Raw genomic sequence first — 23346 nt, 5'->3', positions numbered from 1 at the left:
TTCCCTTCAAGGCTCAGGGGTCCAAGATTATCTTCTGTGTCTGTGTTAATTGGTTTCCCTTTTCTTTGTTGAAGAGGGTCTGTGCAGTCCTTCTGCCTAGTCCACCATCTTGCCGGTACTCCTGTCCCCATTGATTTTTCTTGTTGACAATATCATACTCTCTACCATAACTTTATATTCTCAGTGTGCTTATAAGTCAGTTCTTTTCTCCTTGATTTTCCTTTTCAGAAATACTTTTTATCTATTCTTGGAGGTTTCCTCTTTCATGTGAATTTCCACTGAAAACCTTGTTAAAATTTGTTACTGGAATGGCATTGAATTCCTAGATTAATATGGAAGGATTGCCATCTTTATTTTACTGAATCTTTTTGTCCCTGAACATTATATATAATATTGAGCCTGGGTGAAGTAATGGTTAAGAACTTGGCTGCTAATTAAAAAGACCCACAGTTGGATTCCCTAGCCACTCTGGGGAAGAAAGATATGGCAGTCTCCTTCTGTAGAGATTATAGTCTTGGGAATCGTGAGGGGCAGTTCTACTTTGTCTTAGAGGGGCACGAGGAGTTGGAATTGACTCAATGGCAATGACTATTTAATATACTGGCAGTCTCTAAATTACAAACAAGGTCCATTCTTATGTCTTTAAGAATTTGTAGATGCATACAATTCTTATGTAGGCTTTACTGCAAAAAAAAAAAAAAAAAAAAAGGCTCAAAGCCTTTTCAGTAATTTAAAAGTCGCATGGACAGCAAGTGAAGATGATTTTTGCCAGTAGGGGTTGTGAGTCAGATTTCACTAGATGGCAGTGAGTTTGGTTTTGGTATTGGTTTAGGAGTTGTTTCAATCCTTTCAAAGTGAGGATAAATTTACATAACATTAAAGGCAAGGAGGAATTGTCTACAAGTTGGAAGTTTGTAACTTGCAGACTGCCTTTATATATTTAATTGTGCCTTTATGTTCTATAATTACTCTAATTTCTTTAAAAATTCTAATTAATCTATTAGGTTTAAGTACTTTATAAGCATTTTGTAGATGATCTTTATTTTTTGTTGTGAAAGAGATCTTTTATCTGTTGTATTTTACGAACAGTTATTGCTGGTGTACAGGAATGATAAAGGAGCCTTGGTGGCACAGCGGTTAAGCACTCGGCTGCTAAATGAAAAGTCAGTTGTTTGAATTCAGCAGCTGCACTGAGGGAGAAAGATACAACAATCTGTTTCTGTAAAGATTACCCACTGCCACTGAGTCAATTCCGACTTATACCAGGTTTCCTAGATGGTAAATCTTTATGGAAGTAGATTGTCTTATCTTCCTTCCTCGGAGTAGCTAGTGGGTTTGAACCACCAACCTTCTGGTTAGTAGTCAAATGACTTGGGCACTGCACCACCAGAACTCCTATTACAGCCTTAGAAACTCTATGGGGCAGTTCTATTCTGTCTTATAGGGTCTCTATGAGTCAGAATTGACTCACAGAGCAACAGGTTTGGGTTTTGATTTTTGTTTTTGATAGGAATGTTATTGATTTTTATGTGCTAATCTCAGTTAAACTTCTAAAACTTTTTTCTGGTCTCTGACATTTGAGCTTTTAAGTTAAACTTAGTAACTTCCCTCAAAATGGTAAATGACATTTTCATTGACCACCTCTTTTAATGCTAAAGTACATATGGAAAGGTCAAAGTTTCAAATGTAATATGACAGTTAGGGGAAGGTTCAAGGTGTATTTATCACAAGGTGTCTGCTAACAGGCATTCACTTGCACAATGGTTTGGACTAGATTCTCTTGTATTCTCTCTTTCACCTTGCTTTTTGCCCATATAACAGCTATATCGGTAAGTAGCTTTTTGCTCTTTTGAGTATTTAGAAATATGAATTCTGATATACATTGTTTGTTTTCTGTCTATTTGTTCCCTTTCAGATTAAACATCTTTCTAAAGGAAATGGTAAGTAGCAATTGAAATGCCTAGTGAGTGTTTCTGAACTTTTTCTCATTTGTTCAGCAAGACTAGTAACCACATTTCCCCCCACTTTTAATAGAACATGATGCCAATTTTGGTGAACAGAAGGGCATTTCAGAAATCAATTTAGGTGAGTTAAATCTCTGCATTATTAGTGCCTTGAAATAATTAAAACCCAGTGATAGAATGGCTGAAAAGCACTTACCTTCAAAATACTCAATTGGATAACTCTGGGGAAGAAAGATTTGTTGGTACTACATTAGGATTTGCAGAGTTCTGGAAAATGCAAATATGTAAAGAGAAAGATGGTTAAACTACGTTTTCTAGGAAAGCTAATGAGTCCTAGATGGATCTAGAAATACACGCCAAGTTTCTGTTTATAAAAATTTCAATTTTTTCTTTCTATTTTGAAAATAAAGGAAACAAAAGTGATAATCATTCTGCTTGCCAGTGACAAAATATAAGGAATAAGTCTATGGTTATATTTATGCACTGCTGTTGAGTAGGATCCGAGTCCTAGTGACCCCTCCTTGGGTTCCCAAGGTGGTATCACTACGGAAGTAGATTGCCCCAATCTTCCTTCAGAAGTGTGGCTGGTGGGTTTGAACCTCCAGCCTTATGGTTAGCAGTCGAATGCATTAGGCACTACGCCATAAATCTTTACCCCATTTTTGGCCAGTCATATCCGCTGACAACCATTTGGTTTGGACTTAGCGAAGAATGTGAAATAGAAAAATATTTCTGCTTAAGACATCTAGCCCACAAATACATTTCTCAGAGAAATCCACCAACCTCATCCATTGTTGACAAGAGAAACTGAGTAATCATTGTCTCTTCCTCTGTTGTTCTGCTTTTCAAAGGAGGGAGAAGCCTCTACATTCCAGCATGTTTGTTTAGGATTGGTGGAAGTAGAGATATTCGTGATTATAAACAACTTAGAATTTACAAAAGCTTTCACAACCAGTTGCATGTTCATTTGTCAAATGATGTAGTCAGTGGGGTAAGTGCTGTTTTCATTTTGCAGGAAGGGACCAGAGGCTCCTCATGGGTAGGGTGACTTGCCCAAGTTCACAGTTGGTAGAGATAAGACTCACTTTCACGTCCTATGACTGACACCCAGGTACCATGGAGTAGACTCCAACTCACGGTGATTCCATGTGTATCAGAGTAGAACTGTGCTTTGCAAGATTTTCACTGGCTGACTTTTTAGTAGATTGCCATACCTTTCTTCCAAGGCACTTCTGGGTGGACTCAGACCTCCAAACTTTTAATTAGCAGCTGAGCACTTAACTGTTTGCACCATCCAGGGACTCCTTCTGACTTATTGACCACCTCATCATTCAATATCTCACAGTTATGACAATAGTGAAAAATCTACTCCCTATTTTGCACATTAGTGATATATGTCTGGCAGTAACAAATGCTGCAGTGTGAGGCAAGAGTAATGGTGGTGATTGTTAAGGTTATATGTCAGTTTGGCTGTGCCATGATTCTCAGTGGTTTGGCAGTTATGTAATGATGTAAGTTGGCAATTATATAATGATGTAGTCATCCTCCATTTTGTGATCTGATCTGGTCATAAAATGTTTTCATAAAACATTGATTTTTGCATAATGACATGGTCTCTAGAGCCTAACCATGTCAATAAATGAGGAGTGGATGTAGCATCTGAATATTACAAAGAAGACAAACTTATGCATAAGGATTAAATTTCTTTGGCCTTGTCCCATTCACTGGGAAGACATATTGGTTCATATTTACCATATTTTTACATGAATAATGCGTGCATCATGTAGTTTTGGCAAACAATGCAACTCCCTTCCATGTTAGTTTCCATGCTATGCATATTATATGTGGGTATGGGTGTTATTTATGTGGACATGTTATATGTGAAAAATACAGTAATTGGAAAAGTATTAAGAATGATTGCACAGAGAGAGTAGAAATAGTGCAGTCAGGAAAACGGGTGAATGAGTAGATGGATCCTAAGACTCCAGAGCTGGTCATCAAAGTATCTCTCTTTGGAGCAAGAAAGATGTATGGAATTCAGAGGAATTATTGTATTTTAAAACAAGGCTGGGATTATAATTAGTGTTTTTCTAATCTAATCCTTATTTATCTAGTAAGGATTAATTCTTCCATCTTTGAGCCATTTCTTATTCTTCAGCCTCACAACCACCTCTGAACTATAATCCCAATGAAAAAAATCTCTTTACTATGTAAGTATGCTGCATTTTTTTTATGCCATTCCAAACAAGCAACAAGGATTGATTGGGTTAGTCATGTAGCTAGATTATAAAATAATAAATTGGTTGGGAAAATTATTCAGAAGAGATGTCATCTTTTGACTCTTTTCTCCATGCCTCACAATGCTGATTTAATCCTTCTTATCTTCCACCCCAAAACTTGCTTCTCCAACTCTTTTTCTTTTTGTTAAATGCAATTCCTCCCCTCTAGTTCATTAGATCTAGAACTTCAGAGTTTTCCCTCAATATTTTTCTTTCTATCACATCTTTCAGCAAATGCTATTAGATATGTCTTCAAATTTTATCATGAACTAATTCTTCTGTGTCTTTCACTGCTCCCATCGTGGGACAAGCCACTTCATCTCTCACTTCATTCTTGCAGAGGCCTCTTAACTGCACCACTTCTGATGTCTTTTAAAAATTATTCTCTCCTATACTCACTCAAGCTTTCCAGCCACCCTGATCTAATAGGTATTCCTCAACAAAAGCAATTCTTAAAGTGTGGTGTCCAACCAGCAATATCAGTACCATAAGGAAAATTGTTAAGAAAGAAAATACTCAGAGCCCACCCCAGAACTAATGAATCAGAAACCTGGGGGTGGGGACCATAGATCTGTGTTTGAACAAGCCTTCAAGGGCATGCTGATGATAAAGCTTAAGAACCACTGCCCTAAGACAAATGAGCCTAGGTGATACAACTGGTTTGTAACAGATGCTAACCCAAAGCTTGGTGGTTTGAACCCACTCAGTGACTTAGCAGAAGAAATGACTGGTGAACTGCTTCCATAAAGATTCCAAAAGCCAAATTCCCTGCTATCTAACTGATTCCAAATCATGGTGACCCCCATTGGGTTTCCAAAGACTGTAAATCTTTATGGAAGCAGACTGCCCCACCTTTCTTTCGTGGAGCAGCTGGTGGGTTCGAACCAGTGACCTTTTAGTTAGCAGACAGATGCCTTAACCACTACACTACCAGAGCTCCTTCCATAAAGATTGTTGTTGTTGCTATGTGCCGTGGACTCAGACCCAACTCATAGCGACCCCTCCTTGGGTTTCTGAGGAGGTATCACTATGGAAGTAGATTGCCCAACCTTCCCTCCAAGAAGTGGCTGGTGAGTTTGAACTGCCAGCCTTCTGGTTAGCAGTCAAGTGCCTTAGACAATACACTATCAGCCAAGAAAATCCTATGGAGCAGATCTACTCTGTAACACATGGGGTGCCATGAGTTGATAGCTGGCACAAAGACAGCTAACCACAACAAGGTCTAAGGTATCAAGACTTTCTTGTCTCAGGAACTTTGTATTTGCTATCACTTCTGTCTCCGACACACATGCTTCCTTCACTTCCATCAGATTTCTATTTATCAGGAAATATTTCTCTGAACACCCTGTATAAAATAGCAACCCTTTATCCTCCTTTACCTCCCTCACACAGTGTTTTCTATTGCACATATTACCATCTGACACACACTACATTTATTTGGTTGCTTGTTTGTTTCCTTATCCTCACTTCCCTCAAGAATGCCATCTCCCTGAGGCCATTGTTTGGTTTAAAGCTAAATCTCCAGCATCTGAAACAATAAGGACGTATTACACTGAAACACCAAAATCAGTTGCCTTGGAGTGCTTTTGACTCAGAGAGCTATATTGAGCATATAATAAGTATGCATTAAATAAAGGAATTGGATGGTGAATAGATTTGGGCTTGGACATCTCCCTAAATATATACAATGCAGTGGTGTGATTGCTGATTTTGTTACTGATTAATTAAGCAGTTACCATATAAATAAGTTAGGGTTATGGAGGTTAAGCAAAGCTAGGCAATGAGTGCTTATGTAAGGCGTAAGGCAGATACAGTGTTACTTATTAGCAAGTGAAACATGATGCCTCCTACCTAATAGCTCCTTGGAGTCATTTGCAGAGACCTAACCCAGCTCTTAAATGAGCCATTGTTGTTAGGCAGTTTTCCACTTAAAGTGACCCCATGTGACAGAATAGAACTGCCCCATAGGGTTTTCTTGTCTGTAATTGTTACAGAAGCAGATTTCCAGGGCTAGAACTGCTGGGTGGGTTTGAACCCCCAGAGCCTAACCTTTTATGCCACCTGGGCTCCTTGAATGGACCATAAAAACCAAACCGACTGCTATTCAGACTCATAGCAACCCTACAGGGCAGAGTAGAACTGCCCCATAGAGTTTCCAAGCCTGTAAATCTTTCTCCCGTGGAGCAGATGGTAGGTTTGAACTACCAACCCCTTGATTAGCAGCCAGATGCCTTAGCCACTGCACCACCAGAGCTCCTGAATAAATAAAAGATTATGCCAAATAGGGCTTTTGTTATCAAAGGAACTTATAGTAATTGTCTCTGGCTTGATTTCCCACCTGTCAGGGGCTGTCTCAAAATGAAGGGTAATCCAATGATAGTGTCTGACATAGTTTGTGTTTTATAGGAAGGACACTGTTCATGTCATACTTATGAGAACAGTGACACTCTTTTAAATGCTCAGGAAGTTTCCCCACAAGGATTTTTCCTTTTAAGGATCTTGTTTTCAGAAACAGTGTGAGGCTAGAATTGAGCAACACCAGCCTGCAGTGGTAGAGTACATTCCGCTAAGCTCCTGACAGGATATGTTTGGAAGTACGGTTTTGAACTGAACTATCGACATTCACTTGATCTTCCTTATTACAAGGATATCACTTTGAGTTTGGCTTTGGAGGGTACCATTGTTTTTTCATGGAACAGAGCAAAATCAACCCATTTGCTTAGGCATAAAAGGTGAGATGGCACAGTAACGAAAAGGGCCCTGACAGGAATTCAGGGGTTCCAATGCTGGCCGGTCCACTGACCACTTAGTACATCACTTACCGTCTCTGGACTCCATTTCTTTGCCTGAAGCATGAGAGATTTGGAGTCAGTGATCAATAAGATCCCTTCTAACTCACATCTTACTTGCAATACTCTTGGACAAGTTTCCTTGTTTCAAAACTGCAAACAATATATGCAATAATATGTGATGCTCACAGGTGATTTATATTTACTTAGAGAAAATTTTTGCATTGTTTAAAAAATATTTTCACACATAAAAATGAACAATTAAAGATTTATAATGACAAAGATTAATTTTATTATAAGAGTGTCTTTTAGCAATTCTCCTATATTCTTTTTATGAAATCCATATCTAGATGCAGGCTTGAACCTCTTTCAAGGGGACATCTTCTTGCGGGTGAGTACCTGACAAGGACATGATGACGTTCTTCACAGATTGGCTGTGCCATTGGAGAGTGAGCCTCTGCTCTAGATCCACCCCTGGGATGGGCACTGTGGAGAGAAGAATAATCTATAATCTGTGTGCATAAGGACTTCCACTTTAGTTGATGATGACAAAAATAGATGAAAAAATAGCACACAGCACAAACCAAACTAACTGCTGTTGAGTCAGATCTGACTCATAGCAACCCTTCCTTGGGTTTCCGAGGTGATATCACTACAGAAATAGATTGGGCAATCTTCCTTCTGAAGAGTGGCTGGTGGGTTTGAACCGCCAGCCTTCTGGTTAGTAGTCAAATGCCTTAGGCACTATGCCACCAGAGCTCCTATGCAGCACAAGAGTCTACAATTATTAAATTGCTGGTATACCCAATTTTGCTAATAAGTGAAGAATGAGAGGGAAGGAAAGTATGGATATGTTTAGAGTGTTTATCTCAGTTTTTGGGAATTGTGAGTCTTATTCATTTCCTTCTTAGTAATTTCTCTGACTTTTCCAAATTGTCTACAGTGAATTTCTACTGATGGTATACTCAGAAAACAATAGTTCAAATTATGCAATAGACTGTGGTGTAGGAGGTTAATAGGAAAGGGGACAAGGAGATCTTGAGGACCATCTTGAAGACTAGGCCTCCTGGTCATCTTTGTCTTTGTTTTTGCAGAACTCCAGAAATGGCCTGAGAGACCCAACCACCAGGTGGAAGTTCCCCATTCCTTACATTCTGGCTGATAATCTGGGTAATATTAATTAATCATTCTTAATTAGGAACTTCTGGTTTAACTTTTTTCTTTTCCCACTCCTGTTTATGAACTTCAGATTGAGAGTAACCATTAACATGTAGGGGAGTTCCCAAGCCCTGGTGATTCTTTATCCCCTGCCAAGAAAGACAAGACTTGTATTGAAACCCACACCACTTAAGCTTTCTGAGATATAGGACATCCCAAAATAATGTTTAAAATGTAGAACACATTAAAATGTTAGTGAAGCTAGTAGCAACATAAAAAAGCAAAAACAAACAAACAAAAAAAAGAAATATAATTAGGCATCAAAGCAATGGAAAAATTTCATGTTAAACAATATTTTAGGTGAAGCTAAGTTAATACAAGGTTCACCTGAAGTTTGAGGATATCATTTGTAACATATTACTTTCTTTCCTTTCTTGTTTCAAGAGAAACATGCCACATTTTTGAGAAATGGAAATGTTGATATTTATTTCACATGTTCCTGTTCCTAAAAAGTGTTAACAATTACTTCTTTTTTCTTACAAGATAAAGAATAAGTGACATTTTACTCATTGGTGGAAATAAATAAATATGAGAACCCATACGTGGGTACTGGCTGACCTCAAGCAGCTGACTGATAGCTGAGAAGCAACTTTGCTATGATTCCGCCAGGGCCTATAAAGGTGGGGGAAGATCTGAGAGGAAAGAGGAAGTCAAGACAACTTGCTCAATCTTGGTGGACTGCAAGGCTGTTCTCACTCTCAGGAGATGTAGAGTATGCTTAAGTATTTTCTATTAATGTTATCAGTGTTGCCTGAAATCCCTTTTCTGGAGAAGAGCTGGATATAAACAAATGCTTTCATTCTCAGTTATTTGTTGGATTGTTGGGTTGACTTTTTCCCAGTGTTCTCCGGAACAGTATTCATTGGAGCATGATTTAACAGTGGCTCCCTTCCATGACATTTTTTATGTTGGTCACAACTGTGCCCTCTCCCACCAACACATATTTAACTGAAGCCCTATTACATGCCTTGGGAGTTCTGGTGGCATAGTGCCTGAAGCATTTGACTGCTAACCAGAAGGCTGGCAAGTGGTTCAAACCCACCAGCCACTCCCTGGAAGGAAGGTTGGACAATCTACTTCCATAGTGATATCGCCTTGGAAACCCAAGGAGGGGTCGCTATGAGTCGGACCTGACTTGACGGCAGTGTATATTATAGGCCTTGCCCTGTACCTTCAGCAGGTATTTTATTTACCCTTCACCATGAGACTATGAGGTGTAAGTCAGTGCTTCTGAAACTTCAGTGTGCATAAGACTCACCAGAGAATTTTGTTAAAGTCCAGAGACTAATTCAGTAGGTCAGGGTTAGAGCCCGAGATTTTACATGCCCAACCTGTTCCAGGTGATTCAAATTCTGCAAGTCTGCAGCTTAAGTAACAAACTCTTTCTACTTGGGTCGAGTCAGTAAAGATAAACCAGTTGCCATCAAGTCAGTTCCAACTCATGGTGACCTCTTGTGTGTCATACTAGAACTGTGCTCCATAGGGTTTTTAGTAGCTGATTTTTCAAAAGTTGATCACCAATGGTTTCTTCTGAGGTGCCTCTGGTGGACACGAAGCTTCAGCCTTTCAGTTGTTAGCTGAGCATGTTAACCCTTTGCACCAGTAGAGATAGAGCAGCAGCAATAAAACATTTTCCAGTAACACCACATGAGAATAATCTTTAGAATGAATAATAAAAAAAAAAAAAAATTCAGGCTATGGATTCATATCACTGTGAAAAGCAATCTACTTACTAGGGTTCAATATTTGCATTCTTCCCTGTTTTAAAGTTAACTTTGCATAGAGTGAAATCTTAGCAGAGAAATATTGGCTTTTTTTTTTTTTTTGTAATTCATTTTATGTTATTTTATTCTGGAGAAAATATACACAGCAAAATGTACACCATTTCAACAATTGCTACCTGTATAATTTAGTGGCATTGATTCCGTTCATGTAGACCATTCTTTAGAGAGCGCAATGCTCAAGGCAGGTGCATTTTGTAAGTCATGGCTTTTGACAAATGAGGAAACCTATATACATATTTCCATCACTCCAGAAATTTCCCTTGTATTCTTTTCTAGTAAATCTTCATTCCCATTCCCCAAGAGGAACCTGAGTTCTAATTTCTGCCACAGATTAGTTTTACCTGACATAGAACTTCAGATAAGTGTCATCATGTAGTATATATTATTTTGTCTCTGGCTTCTGTTGCTTAACACAATATATTTGAATTCATCCATGTCATTGTGGATTAATAGTGAATCCTCTTTTACTTCTACATGATATTCCATTTTATGAGTATACTTCAACTTGTTTATCCATTTTCCTGTTGATAGACATTGCATTGTTTCCAGTTTGGGGTTTATTATAAAGAATGTTGCCATGGTCATTTTTGTGCTAGTCTGTGTTGATACATGTTTGCCGGTTTGTTTTTTTCTCTTGGGTAAATGCCTAGGAATAGAATTGCTTGGTTAGATGGTATATGTATGTTTAACTTAGTAGGAAAATATACAATTGCTTTCCAAGTGACTGCGAGTTTATACTCCCACTAACAACATTTGAGTATCCCATTTGCTCTATATCCTCATTAATATTAGTGTTGTCAACTTTTAATTTTAGCCATTCTAGTGTTTGTGAAATGTTACCTCATTGTAATTTGAATTTCCCTAATGATTAATGATATTGGGCAATTTACATGTTGGTCATCTGTACATCTTCTTTTGTGAAGTGTCTGTCTAGTTGCTTAGTTCCATTTTTATAACTTAGTCAGGTGTAAAGAGGGATAAAGAGATATCATTTTTTAATTAACCACTCTTAGAACTTCCACCATTTGACCTAAGGATAGCAAAGGCAGTACCACTTCCAAAAAGCTTGTTTTTAGTATAATCAAACATTTTTCCTTATGTTTATGTGACATCTCTTAAGTACATCTTTGTAATATTTTAAGTGTCATTAAGTAAGAGTAATACCGCTCATCTGTCAGTTGTTGTATAGGGTGGCTTGCATGCTGCTGTGATGCTGAAAGCTATGCCACTGGTATTTCACTTACCAGCAAGGTCACCTATGGTGGAAAGATTTCAGGAGAGCTTTCACACCAGGACAGATTAGCAAGGAAGATGTGGCCAGATCCACTTCCGGGAAAAGAAATGGCCACTGAAAACCTTATGAATAGCAGGGAAACATTGTCTGACATAGTGTTAGAAGATGAGCCCCTCAGTATGATGCGCTCAAGCATGGCAAGGGTTGTGAGAATGACACAAGATTGGACAATGTTTCATTCTGTAGTACCTATGGTCACTATGACCTGAAATAAACATCACAGCACCTATACCTAACAAGTAAAGAATCTAAAAACAAAAACCAAAAAACAAAAAAACTCACTGCCATCGAGTTGACTCTGGCTTATAGTGACCCCTCCTTGGAATTCCCAGGCAGTATCTCTATGGAAATAGATTGCCCAGTCTTCCTACCAAGGAGTGGCTGGGGAGTTTGAACCACCAGCCTTCTGGTTAGCAGTCAAATGCCTTAGGGACTATACCACCAGAGCTCCTAAGAAGTAAGAAGAGGTACTAATGATAATAATAATAATAATAATAAAGCCCAAAACCAAAGTGCCACCAGAGCTCCTTGAAAATAAGTAATACCCTACAGATTGGGAAATAAATATTTGGTAATGACATATCTGACAAGGGATTAATCTCTAGAATTTATAGAAAACTCCAACACCTCAATAACAAAAAGACAAATAATCCAATTAAAAAATCGGCAGAAGCCATGAACAGACACTTCACCAAGAAGGATATTCAGGCAGCCAGCAAACATATGAAGAAATGCTCACGATCATTAGCCATTAGAGAGATGCAAATCAAAACAACAATGAGATACCATCTTGCTCAAGCACTAGTAGCAAAGTTCAACAAGACAGAAAATAACAAATGCTGGTGAGGATGTGGAGAGATTGCTGCTGGTGGGACTGTAAAATGGTACAACCACTGTGGAAAGCAGTATGACGATTTCTTAAAAAGTTGGAATTAGAATTACCATTTGACCCAGCCATTACATTACTAGGTATATATCCTAAAGAAGTGAGAGCCATGACAAGACCAGACATATGCACACTCATGTTCATTGCAGCACTATTTACAATAGCAGAAATTTGGAAACAACCTAGGTGTCCATCAACTGAGGAATCAATAACCAAACTATGATACATACACACAATGGAATACTATGCAACCCTAAAGAATAATGTAGAATCTGCAAAACACTGCATAACATGGATGAACTTGGAGGACATCATGCTGAGTGAAATAACTCAATCACAGAAGGACAAATATTGTATTAGTCCGTTATTGTAAAAAGTCAAGGAAAGGTTTATATATGGAAGGAAATTTTCTTTTGTTGGTTACCAGGGGTGGGAGATTAGGAAACACTGTTAGATATGTAGAGATAAGTATTGATTTGTGTGAAGAGATGGGCAATGTACCAAATGTAAGTGATCAACATGGTAGCATAGAGGAAGAGGAAGACATGGAGAGGTGTATGGGAGGTGCAGACAACAAAGATGTACCCTTTTACACATACAGTACTGCATTGTCAGTGAAGACAAACATGGGTATATGGGTAGATAGATGGGTGGAGAGGCTGAACTATTAGGTATGTCTATGCAGGGGGAGTGTACCCAAGACCATGTATAGGGATGCAGACCATGGTTTTACAAGTGTGTTTGTATGTTCTGTAAGAATTCCTAGGTGTATAGTAGAACTGATAAGGGACAAGTTTATAGCCACTTCTTGGGCACAGCCAGCTACCCAGAGGGAGCAAGTAGTTGAACCTGTGGGCTCGGGACCATAGTCACAGGGGACATCAAGCTCAATTGGCATAAATACTACACAAAACATTGTTCCACCTCCTACTCTGGCAAGTAGCAACTGGGATCTCAAAGGCTTGCAAGCAGCCATCTAGATGCAATGATGGGTCTCTCCTAGTCCAGAGCAAAGAAGAATGAAGGAAACCAAAGATTCATGGAAACAATTAGTCCTAGCGCTTGTACACCATATGATCCACAGCCTATACAACTAAAGACCAGAAGAACTAGATGGTGCCTGGCTACCACTGTCAACCACTTGGAGGGCGATCTATGTAGGAGACCCTGGGTATAGAGGGAGAACAATGTGGGACAAAACTTAAAATCATTTGAAAAAAAAAAAAAAAAAGGATGAGTTTTGCTGATCTGATAGAGCCTGGAGGAACCACTGAGACTATGACCCCTAGCTGCCCTTCAGGTCTGGAATTGAACCCATTCCTGTGACTTCCAGCCAAACAAAAGACAGGCATATGAAGTGAACATTTACACTAAGTAGATACACTCCTTGGAGAGAATGATCATGGAAGAAAGAAGGGCTGTTTATGCACAAGGAGACAGCTCTGTGGTCAGGAGTGTGTGAAGGGATGGACACAAGGAAGAGGTAGCTATCGGGAGGAGGTGGGAGGTGAGCTGTTGCATTGTGGTAAGTTGTGGTCAATGTCATGAGACTAAGTGTATGTGAACTACTGTATAGAAAGTCAATTTACTCTGTAAACTTTCATCCAAATCACAATTAAAAAAAAAAATCTGCCACTGAAAAAAAATAGGTAATAACAAAACCCACTGCCATCGAGTCAACTCTGACTCATATCAACCCTCATTGGGTTTCCAAGAGGGTAGATCTTTACAGAAGTAGATTGCCCCGTCTTCAGAAGGAAGATGGGGCAATCTACTTCCATAGTGATACTGCCTCGGACAACAACATCTTTCAGTGAAGTAGCTGGTGGGTTTGGACTGTCAAACTTCTGGTTAGCAGTCAAATACCTTAGGTGCTGCACCACAGAGCACCTTAAGAATAGGTTAATAGTCCTTGAAAATCCTTCAGTATGTTTATTGCATGCTTTGTTTTTGTTGTTGCTGTTTGTGCTCTTTCCAAAATTAATTTCTTGGTAATTTCAAAGAATATTTCTTTTAATAACCCTCATATAATGTACGACATTTGAACTGTGGAATCTGCAACTTGGTGATTTATTAAATAAATAAGGTCCAGAAAAAAAAAAGATATTGCCTAATAACCTGCCAAGAATTACAAACTCTTTGAAAGGAAGTATACATTCATTCGTACAAGAAATATGATTTAATTTTATATAATATATCTTAATTTTTAGGTTTCCTCCAATGAGCTGATGTAACCTACAAAACAAGTAAATAAATACTTACAAAGGAAAACATTATCTTAGTTTCTCTGGAGTATCTTTCTTCCTGCCCCATCCTTACCTTACGCAACGCCAAGGTGTGTGCATACTGGGTAAAAGGAAAAGCAATTGATCTCTGACCATTGGTCCCACAGGTTATTGCTAGGCATCTGTTTTATCTGCCCATTTAAGTCCATTAGTCCATTTTGTTGCATTGACGTCAAGCTTGTATTACAATTTTTTTTTCCGTGACTGCCTGCAGTGCTGGCTGTCCAGATTTGTCATCTCCTCAAGGGAAGGGAAGTAGGGCAAAATACCATCTGTACTTTTAATGCTTTCAGAACCCACAAACCTCTAAGTTCTGTTCTCTTTCTCCAGCAGAAAGAGATGCCTTTTTGGGCTAGATTGAGAAACTCCATTCTCACTGCTTCTCTCCAAGGCACTTTGTGCATACGAAACCCAGAGTCACTTGCAAGCCACCTCCATTTTCCGCTCTGCCATGTAGCTTTCTGAGGCAATGCACTCATAGTCTCTGCTTGAATTGTGGAAAGCAAGAAAACAAAGAAGTTATTTTGTGATAAAAATTCAGGCACATACACAAATGTGTATTCTCATTTTGTAGTTGTGTTTATACTCTGCATTTAAAGTATGCAGCTGATGTTTCTACCTACAACTAATTTTGCCATTTTAGGTTCCAAAGAATGTATTTACTGCCCCCCAAACAATCTGTTGTGAATCTCTATGGATTTCATGTAGTGGTATGGTTTCCTCTAAAGTTATATATACTCTCTAAGATGTAAATAACGCTCATTGACATTTTTATTGATTTCTGCAGAGCTGAATGCCAAAGGAGCCATTCTCTATGCCTTTGAAATGTTCCGCCTCAAGTCCTGTGTGGATTTTAAACCTTATGAAGGCGAGAGCTCATATATCATATTTCAGAAGTTTGATGGGTTAGTATGAAATTTTACAGTGTGAAAAAGATGCATCTTATTCTTTGGTTTATAAAAAGTGACACTTCTCTTTCAAAGGCTAAAATAAGAAATTGGAAAGAAACTAAAAACAAAATTAAATCTCTGATAGTGAATTTTTAAATTATACAATATTTTTAATAAGCTGTGATGAGATAAGGAATTTAGATACCTCTGGGCTCCAAAACCACTGCCATCAATTTGACTCCGACTCATAGCGACCTGATTGGGTTCCAAGGCGGTAAATCTTTACGGAAGTAGATTGTCCCATCTTCCTTCCACGGAACTGCTGAGGTTTATTTTAGTTGTTTTCTTAGATTAAGGTTGTGTTTTAATTACAGTACTTTTTTTTCTATTATCATAATTATGTATATAAGAAAATATTTGCTATTTTAACATTTTTAGCATGGACAATCAGTGATGTTAGTTACATTCATCATGCTGTTTAGCCCTCACTACTATTAATTTTCAATTTTTTCCATCACTTTTAACAAAAAGACAAAAAGATCAGTATGCCCTAAGCAATGACTCTTCTTGTCCTCCTCCTCACCACTTGTAACCACTAGTTAACTTTGTCTCTATACATCTCTCTGTTCTAGATATTTCATATAAGTGGGATCATACAATTTTATTCAGGTTGTTTGAGATTCCTGTGGGTCATATAAATGGAGATTACCAAAAGTATTTGGATACTTTCTTTTTATGAGAAGGAACAACATTTAAAGGAAAGTTTAGGCTTTATTAAGATTTCAAAGGTTTTCTGCTTTTGACTGACTACTTTACCTTGTCCTTGGCAAACTCTAGACTTTCATGAAAACCCAAAATCTTAACTAATTCATTTAAAATGTCAGGAGAAAATCCATTTAACACTTTTATTTACATCTTTACCACTTTGGCATCACTTATATTCACAAAGAGAAATTTCTTTTTCTTAAAAATAAAACAAAGTCATTATGATCACTTTTCAAAAGTTATCCTTTTCCAATTACAGTTTCCTTGGGTTCTGTTTAGTTGATAACTCAGTCTGCAGGTACCTGATGAAAGGGTGGGTCAGCATGAGGCACATTCTCTGTACAAGGGGAATCTAGAGGGCTCTTATTTGCCAGTGGTCAAGAGGTACCTCTGTGACATTTAAGTTAGGGAAGGGAAGAAGGCCTGGGGAAAGGGATTGACCCAAAATACCCCTGTGAAGAGGGGGCTCTGATTCTCTGGAGTGGACGATCCCTAAGCTCTTTCAGAAAGACAGTGGCCAAAAGTTTGCAGAATGGTGGAATTTGTTATATTTTTGCAATTTATGCTTTTCTATTAAGGGATATATATATATATATATATATATATATATATAAATAAAGATAAAGAATAATTGCTTCTTGTAGGTTGTGGATACTCTGATTTAGTAAGGAGCTGTTACTGTTTGAGAGACAAGCTGATCATGGTAATGTTTGCCTAACTTTATAAATTTACTAAAAATTATTGAATTGACTACTTAAAATGGGTGGATTTTATGGTACATAAACTGTTGTTGTTGCTAGGTGCCGTTGAGTCATTTCCGACTCATAGCGACCCCATGCGCAGCAGTACATAAACTAGAACCTAGAAAAGTTGTTAAAAAATAGAAAAATAAGTTTCATCTTTGATCTTAAAAATCAAATCAATCTTCTGGTAAGATGGCAGAATAGGCAGACAAGCTACACAGATCCTCTTCAACAAAGAAAAGAGAAACCAATTGAAAGACATACAGAAGGCAATCCTGGAGCCCTGAGCTTTGAAAGGAAGTATAAGAAGAGGATTAGGCACCAACTAGTGGAAAAACCTGAACGGAAACAGTGAGTATGGAGATGGACAGAGCAGAGGACTGTCAGCTTCTCTGACAGGACCAACACCCTGAATATTTCCAAGTGATGTTGGGACCTGAGAATTGACCTAAAGATCAGCCCTGGTTGTCAAGGGCTGCAGGGACAACTGCACTGGTGATCTATGACTCAGAAAGGAAACAGCAAGGAGGGAGACAACCTGAGCTATGGACTTTCAGCTGCCTGGGGGATGCAGCCATTTTGATTGTTTACAAGTGGTGGCCATTTTGGATACTTAAAGTGACCGAGGGTTCAGGCATTTTGATTGTTTATAAGTAGCAGCCATTTTGGATATTTAAAGTGAACAGTGTTGTTGTTGTTGTTATGTGCTGTTGAGTTGGACCCAACTCATAGCGACCCCTCCTTGGGTTGCCGAGGCAGTATCACTACAGAAGTAGATTGCCCCACCTTCCTTCTGAGGAGTGGCTGGTGGGTTTGAACCGCCAGCCATCTGGTTAGCAGTCAAGTGCCCTAGGCACTATGCTACCAGAGCTCCTAAAGTGACCAAGGGCACAGCTATTTTGAATGTTCACAAGCAGTAGCATTTTGGATTTTAAAGGGACAGCATTCTCATTCAGATTCCAGGAACCTAAGAATAGGTTCCATTTGCCAAGGACAGCAAGGACATATGGGAGCCTGACAATGGGAAAGGAGACAGGTGGTGAGTGTATAAGTGCTGCCAACTAGTGAATAGAGGAGCACAGCACAGTACACTGGTTACATAGAAAACATTCAAACAAAACAAATAAAACAAAAATCGTGGGCTGGTCACTCCAACATACAATCACCAATTAAATATAAACACAAAACATCACAATGCCTCAGAGACAACAGAGCATCATAGTCTACACAAAGAAGCAAGATAAAGCAGAAGAAACAAGGGACCAGGATACAGACCCAAAGCACAGCCCTGAGGAAGACGTAGCATTGGAAATCCCTAATAAGGAGTTCAAAACAATTGTATTTAAGTACCTTCAATTAATTGAGAGAAAGATCATTGAAAACACTGAAAAAATTGAGGAAAGCACAGAGAAAACACTAGAATAATTTTGAAAGACAATACAAGAACAAAATAACAAAAGAAATGAAAAATTATTGCAATTGAGTGGAGTCCAAATGATACAAAATCTACAGACAGAAATCTAGAGGATTAATTCTAAATTTTCAGAAATAGATAACACATTGAACAGGCAAAGGAGTAAAATTGAATCAATGAAAGACAGAATTAGTGAGATTGAAGTCAAATACCTCAATACTTCTTTGGAAAGGGAACAATCAGAAAAAAGATCAAACCAAAATGAAGAAAGCCTAAGGTTCATGGGGGATACCACTAAAAGGAATAACCTATGTGTCATTGGAATTCTATAACAGGAAGAGACAAATAAAACCACAGAAAAAAAATTGTTGAAGATTTGTTGGAAGAGAATTTTCCCAGTATGATGAAAGATGAGAACATATTCATTCAAGATGTCCAATGAACCACTAACAGGGTAGACCCCAAAAGGAAATCACCAAGACATATCATCATCAAACTCACCAAAACCAAAGAAAAAGAAAGAATTCCGAAAGCAGCATAGGAAAAATGAAAAGTTACCTACAAGGGACAACCAAGAAGACTAAGCTCAGATTTCTTAGCAGAAACCATGCAGGTGAGAAGACAATGGGATGATATATATAAAACCCTGAAAGAGAACATTTCCAACCAAGAATTACATACCCAGCAAAATTGTTCCTCAAATATGATGATGAAATTAGGAAATTTCCAGATAAGCAGAAATTAAGGGAATTTTTTAAAACCAGATCAACCTTACAAGAGATGCTAAAGGGAGTCCTTTGGACAGAGAAGCAACAACAGCAAACAATAACTGACCATAACACACATGATGACATAACCCAGAAATCAACCCAGATATAGAAGTATCAAAAGTAAATAAGCCTACAAGATTATAAACAGGGAACCAGAAACATCAATTGATGAATGAGGACAACTACAAACCAAAAAGAGGGAAAAAATTGTGTAGTTATAGAACTTCTAAGTGGTAGGGAAGTCAAGACAATTACAAGATAGAACGGACTGTTCTAAACTTGGGAAGAATATTATAAATCACAGGGTAACCTCAAAGAAAAGATAAACCCTCACATCAAAATCAAAAAGAGGACCAGCACAAATATTTAGCAAATACGAGCTCTGGTAGCATAGTGGCTAAGGCACTTGACTGCTGACCAGAAGGCTGGTGGTTCAAACCCACCAGCCACTTCTCGGAAGGAAGTTTGGGCAATCCTACTTCTGTAGTGATACTGCCTTGGAAACCCGAGGAGGGGTCGCTATGAGTCAGGGCTGACTCGATGGCACATAACAACAACAACAACAAGATAATAACAATGAAGGAAGTGATAACACGATTCATAAACAAAACGAGCTCAGTATGGAAAATTACATGGAACAAAGAAGTCAACACCACGGAAAAGCACATAACAAAATGACAGTAACAAATTCATACTTGTCAATAATTATATATCTGACAAGAGACTTATTTCTAAAATATATAGAAAGCTCCAACATCTCAACAACAAAACATTAGCAATCTAATTTAAAAATGGGCAGAAGACATGAATAAACACTTCACCAAAGAGGATATTCAGGTGATATTCAGCAAATACATGAAGAAATGCTCATGATCATTAGCTATCCAAAACCAAACTCACTACCTTCCAGTTGAACCCGACTCATCAACCCCTCCTTTGGTTTCTGAGGCAGTATCACTATGGAACTAGATTGCCCAATCTTCCTTCTAGAGTGTGCCTAGTGGGTTTGAACTACCAGCCTTCTGGTTAGCAGTCAAAGCCTTAGGCACTACCATCAGAGAGATGCAAATCAAAACAACAATGAGACACCATCTCTCCCCAGCACTAATGGCAAAGTTCAACAAGACAGAAAATAATAAATGCTGGAGAGGATGTGGAGAGATTGGGACTTTCATACACTGCTGGTGGGACTGTGAGATGATATAACCACTGTGGAAAATAGTACGATGATTCCTTAAAAAGCTGGAATTAGAAATACCATTTGATCCAGCAATCCCATTACTAGGCATATATCCCAAAGAAATGAGAGCCAGGACAAGAACAGATATATGCACACTCATGTTCATCACAGCACTACTGACAATAGCAAAAAGATGGAAACAGCCTGGGTGCCCATTAACAGAAGAATGGATAACCAAACTATGGTACATACACATGATGGAATACTATGCAACAATAAAGAATAATTTAGAATCTGCCAAACACTACATATCATGAATGAACTTGGAAAGGACATTATGCTGAGTGAAATAAGTCAATCACAGAAGGACAAATATTTTATTAGTTCATTATTATAAAAAGTCAAGTAAAGGTTTATATATGGAAGGAAACTTTGTTGGTAATCAGAGGTGGGAGGGAAGGAGAGGGAACACTGCAAAAAAAAAAATATATATATATGTATATATCATTGACCCGTGTCACTTTAGTATTGTGCATTTCACTGTACGTAAATTATCTTTCAATAAAACGCATTTAAAAAAAATCAAATCAATTAGCATTTGAAGGTGTATGATGTTAGAGATCTTAGGGAAAACAATGGCAGGTAGACAATGTGCCTGTTGCCAAAACCAAAAACCAAACCCATTGTAATCGAGTGGAGTCCAAATAATAGTGACCTATCCACCTGTTGCCACCGAGCCTGTGATTTATCGTGCAGAAGTTCAAACTTTCAGCAAATGAGAGAGAGAAGAATAGGTGAAGCACAGGGCATTTTAAGAACTGTGAAAGTATTTTACGTAACATCATAATGGTTGACACATGGCATTATGCACTTGTTAAACCCCATAGAACTGAACAACACAAAGAGTGAACCCTGATGTAAACTGTGGACTTTAGTCAATAATAATATATTATAACAAATGTTTCACATGAATGCATGATGTTAACAGGTGAAACTATGTTGGGGGAAGCGGGAGGTGGGGGGGGATATGGAAACCCTTTGTAATTTTCAGTGCAATTCTTCTCTAAGTCTAAAATGGCTCTAAAAATATAAAGTCTATTTTAAAAAAATAGCCAGTCACAGTCCAGTGTCTGGCACTGCAAAGTATAAATAATAGTTGTTACATTAATTTTCACTGTTGTACCCTCAGTGCTAGCATTTAAATAAATATTATTTAAATTAAAAAATAAAAATGATTAGTAAATGTCTCATTGTGCTCAGCATTGGTTAGAGTATAGGTTCTCATTCCACAACTTAAAATCAATAATTAGATGGTCTGTGGGTCCTTTGGGTTTGCTAAGGGAGTTGAAAAATAAGATTTAAAAGAAAAGACAAAAAAAAAAATTGGAATAAAGAGGGCAAGAGGATTCACTATGAGGAATTTGGTGTTCCTGAGTCCCCTGGTTTTAGAGGGAAGTTATGGGTCACCTTTGTCTGAAGCCCTTCAGAAATAACTTAGGCAGCCTTATCTGGGTTAATTTTTACAATGTTCTGTGGATACGTTGAGGGGAGGAAGAATACCAATTTTTAGCTTGTTCTACCTTTATGCATTATTAGAATCACTTTTTCTCCAAGTAGGTAACACTTTAAAGCCTGCATAAAATTCCCTGTAAGGAGCTCTGGTGGTGTAGTGCCTAAGGCATTTGACTGCTAACCTGAAGGCTGGAGGTTCAAGCTCACCAGCCACTCTGCAGAAGGAAGACTGGGCAATCTACTTCTGTAGCTTTACTGCCTTGCAAACCCAAAGGGGGTCTCTATGAGTCAGAATTGACTCGATGGCAGTTGAGTTTGTTTTTTGTTTAAAATTCCCTGTAAGAAATGTTCCTTATTTAACCATTCCCTTAGTTTTGAACCATCAATATATGAGAATGCTATTGATCATTTTTCAAAAAATCAAACCTAACTTCCCTCTAATTTATGTTCTGGAATTGGATAAATTATAGCCACTTTTGGACTTAATTCGCTGGGAGAAATGTTCTCTCTTCTCTTTAAAGATGCTGGTCTGAAGTTGGCGACAAACATGTGGGACAGAATCTTTCCATTGGCTCAAGGTGTGACAATAAGGCCATCATTGAACATGAGATCCTGCACGCTTTGGGATTTTACCATGAGCAGTCAAGGACTGACCGAGATGATTATGTGAACATCTGGTGGGATGCAATTATTCCAGGTATGTATAACCCAGCATGGTTGGATGAAATGTTCTATTATATTTATCACTTACTGAGACCAACTCTGGCATGGCCAAATTTGTATAGTCTGGGGCTTTATCTTCTTATATGAGCAAAATAGAGAGATTATAGAGTTCTTGGGTAGTGTGAGAAGTTAATACATTCAGCTTCTAACCTAAAGATTGGAGGTTTGAGTTCACCCAGAGGCATCTTAGAAGAAAGGCCTGGTGATCTATTTCTGAAAACTCAGCCATTGAAAACCCTCTGACACATATGGTGTCATCATGAGTTCAAGTCAACTCAATAGCAACTTTATTTATTTATATATTTTAAGGATGTGTTGGCCTCTCTGTGCTAATATGATTTTAACTGATCCCAGACAAGTGTCTCAGGGGCTGGTGTATGTTGGCTAACTAAATGTGTGGTTAACTGAAAGTTAACCTGAATATTTTGCTCTTTTTCAGTGTGTTTGTTGAAACTGTCTAAAATGCTGTCTATTTTCCCATCTTAGTGAGTAAAGTGAATTTGGTCTCTGAGGACATCAGGGTCATTTTTCTGGATGTGAAATATCATTAGTTCTAGTAATCTCATGTAGCTCTAGAAGGCTGTATGATATTTGGTTTACTGTATGATGACCCTGGGTGCTGTGAATAGCTAAGTTCTCAGCTATTAGCAGAAACCACACAGAAACACCTCGGGCACAGGCCTGGCAATCTGCTTCTGAAAGGTCATTGCCTTGAAAATCCTACGGAGCAAAGTACTACTGTGAAGCACATGGGGTTGCCATGAGTAGGAATAGACTCAAGGCAACCAACAAACAACAGGACAAACTCTGATAGGCTTTTATCAAATCAAAGATAGGTGTTTAAAAACAA

The 23346-nt window shown here is 38.2% G+C and overlaps 1 protein-coding gene across 1 annotated transcript in view; it reads left to right on the top strand.

The window, feature by feature from the left end:
• The first annotated feature begins 1760 nt into the window (after positions 1–1760).
• The window catches only part of MEP1A (meprin A subunit alpha), a 47404-nt gene continuing 25818 nt past the window's right edge, over positions 1761–23346 (top strand). The window contains exons 1-7 of the mRNA XM_007936295.2: positions 1761–1829; positions 1916–1940; positions 2035–2085; positions 7383–7423; positions 8127–8202; positions 15287–15404; positions 22295–22470. Of these exons, the coding sequence (XP_007934486.1) occupies positions 1761–1829; positions 1916–1940; positions 2035–2085; positions 7383–7423; positions 8127–8202; positions 15287–15404; positions 22295–22470 (556 nt within the window). The remainder of the gene's footprint in view (positions 1830–1915; positions 1941–2034; positions 2086–7382; positions 7424–8126; positions 8203–15286; positions 15405–22294; positions 22471–23346) is intronic.

This window comes from Orycteropus afer, unplaced genomic scaffold (assembly GCF_000298275.1).
Source record: "Orycteropus afer afer isolate SDZICR_OR568_19922 unplaced genomic scaffold, OryAfe1.0 scaffold00034, whole genome shotgun sequence".
Lineage (NCBI taxonomy): Eukaryota > Metazoa > Chordata > Mammalia > Tubulidentata > Orycteropodidae > Orycteropus > Orycteropus afer.
The sequence above is the reverse complement of the archived record's forward strand: the minus strand, read 5'-3'. Positions and strand labels throughout refer to the sequence as shown.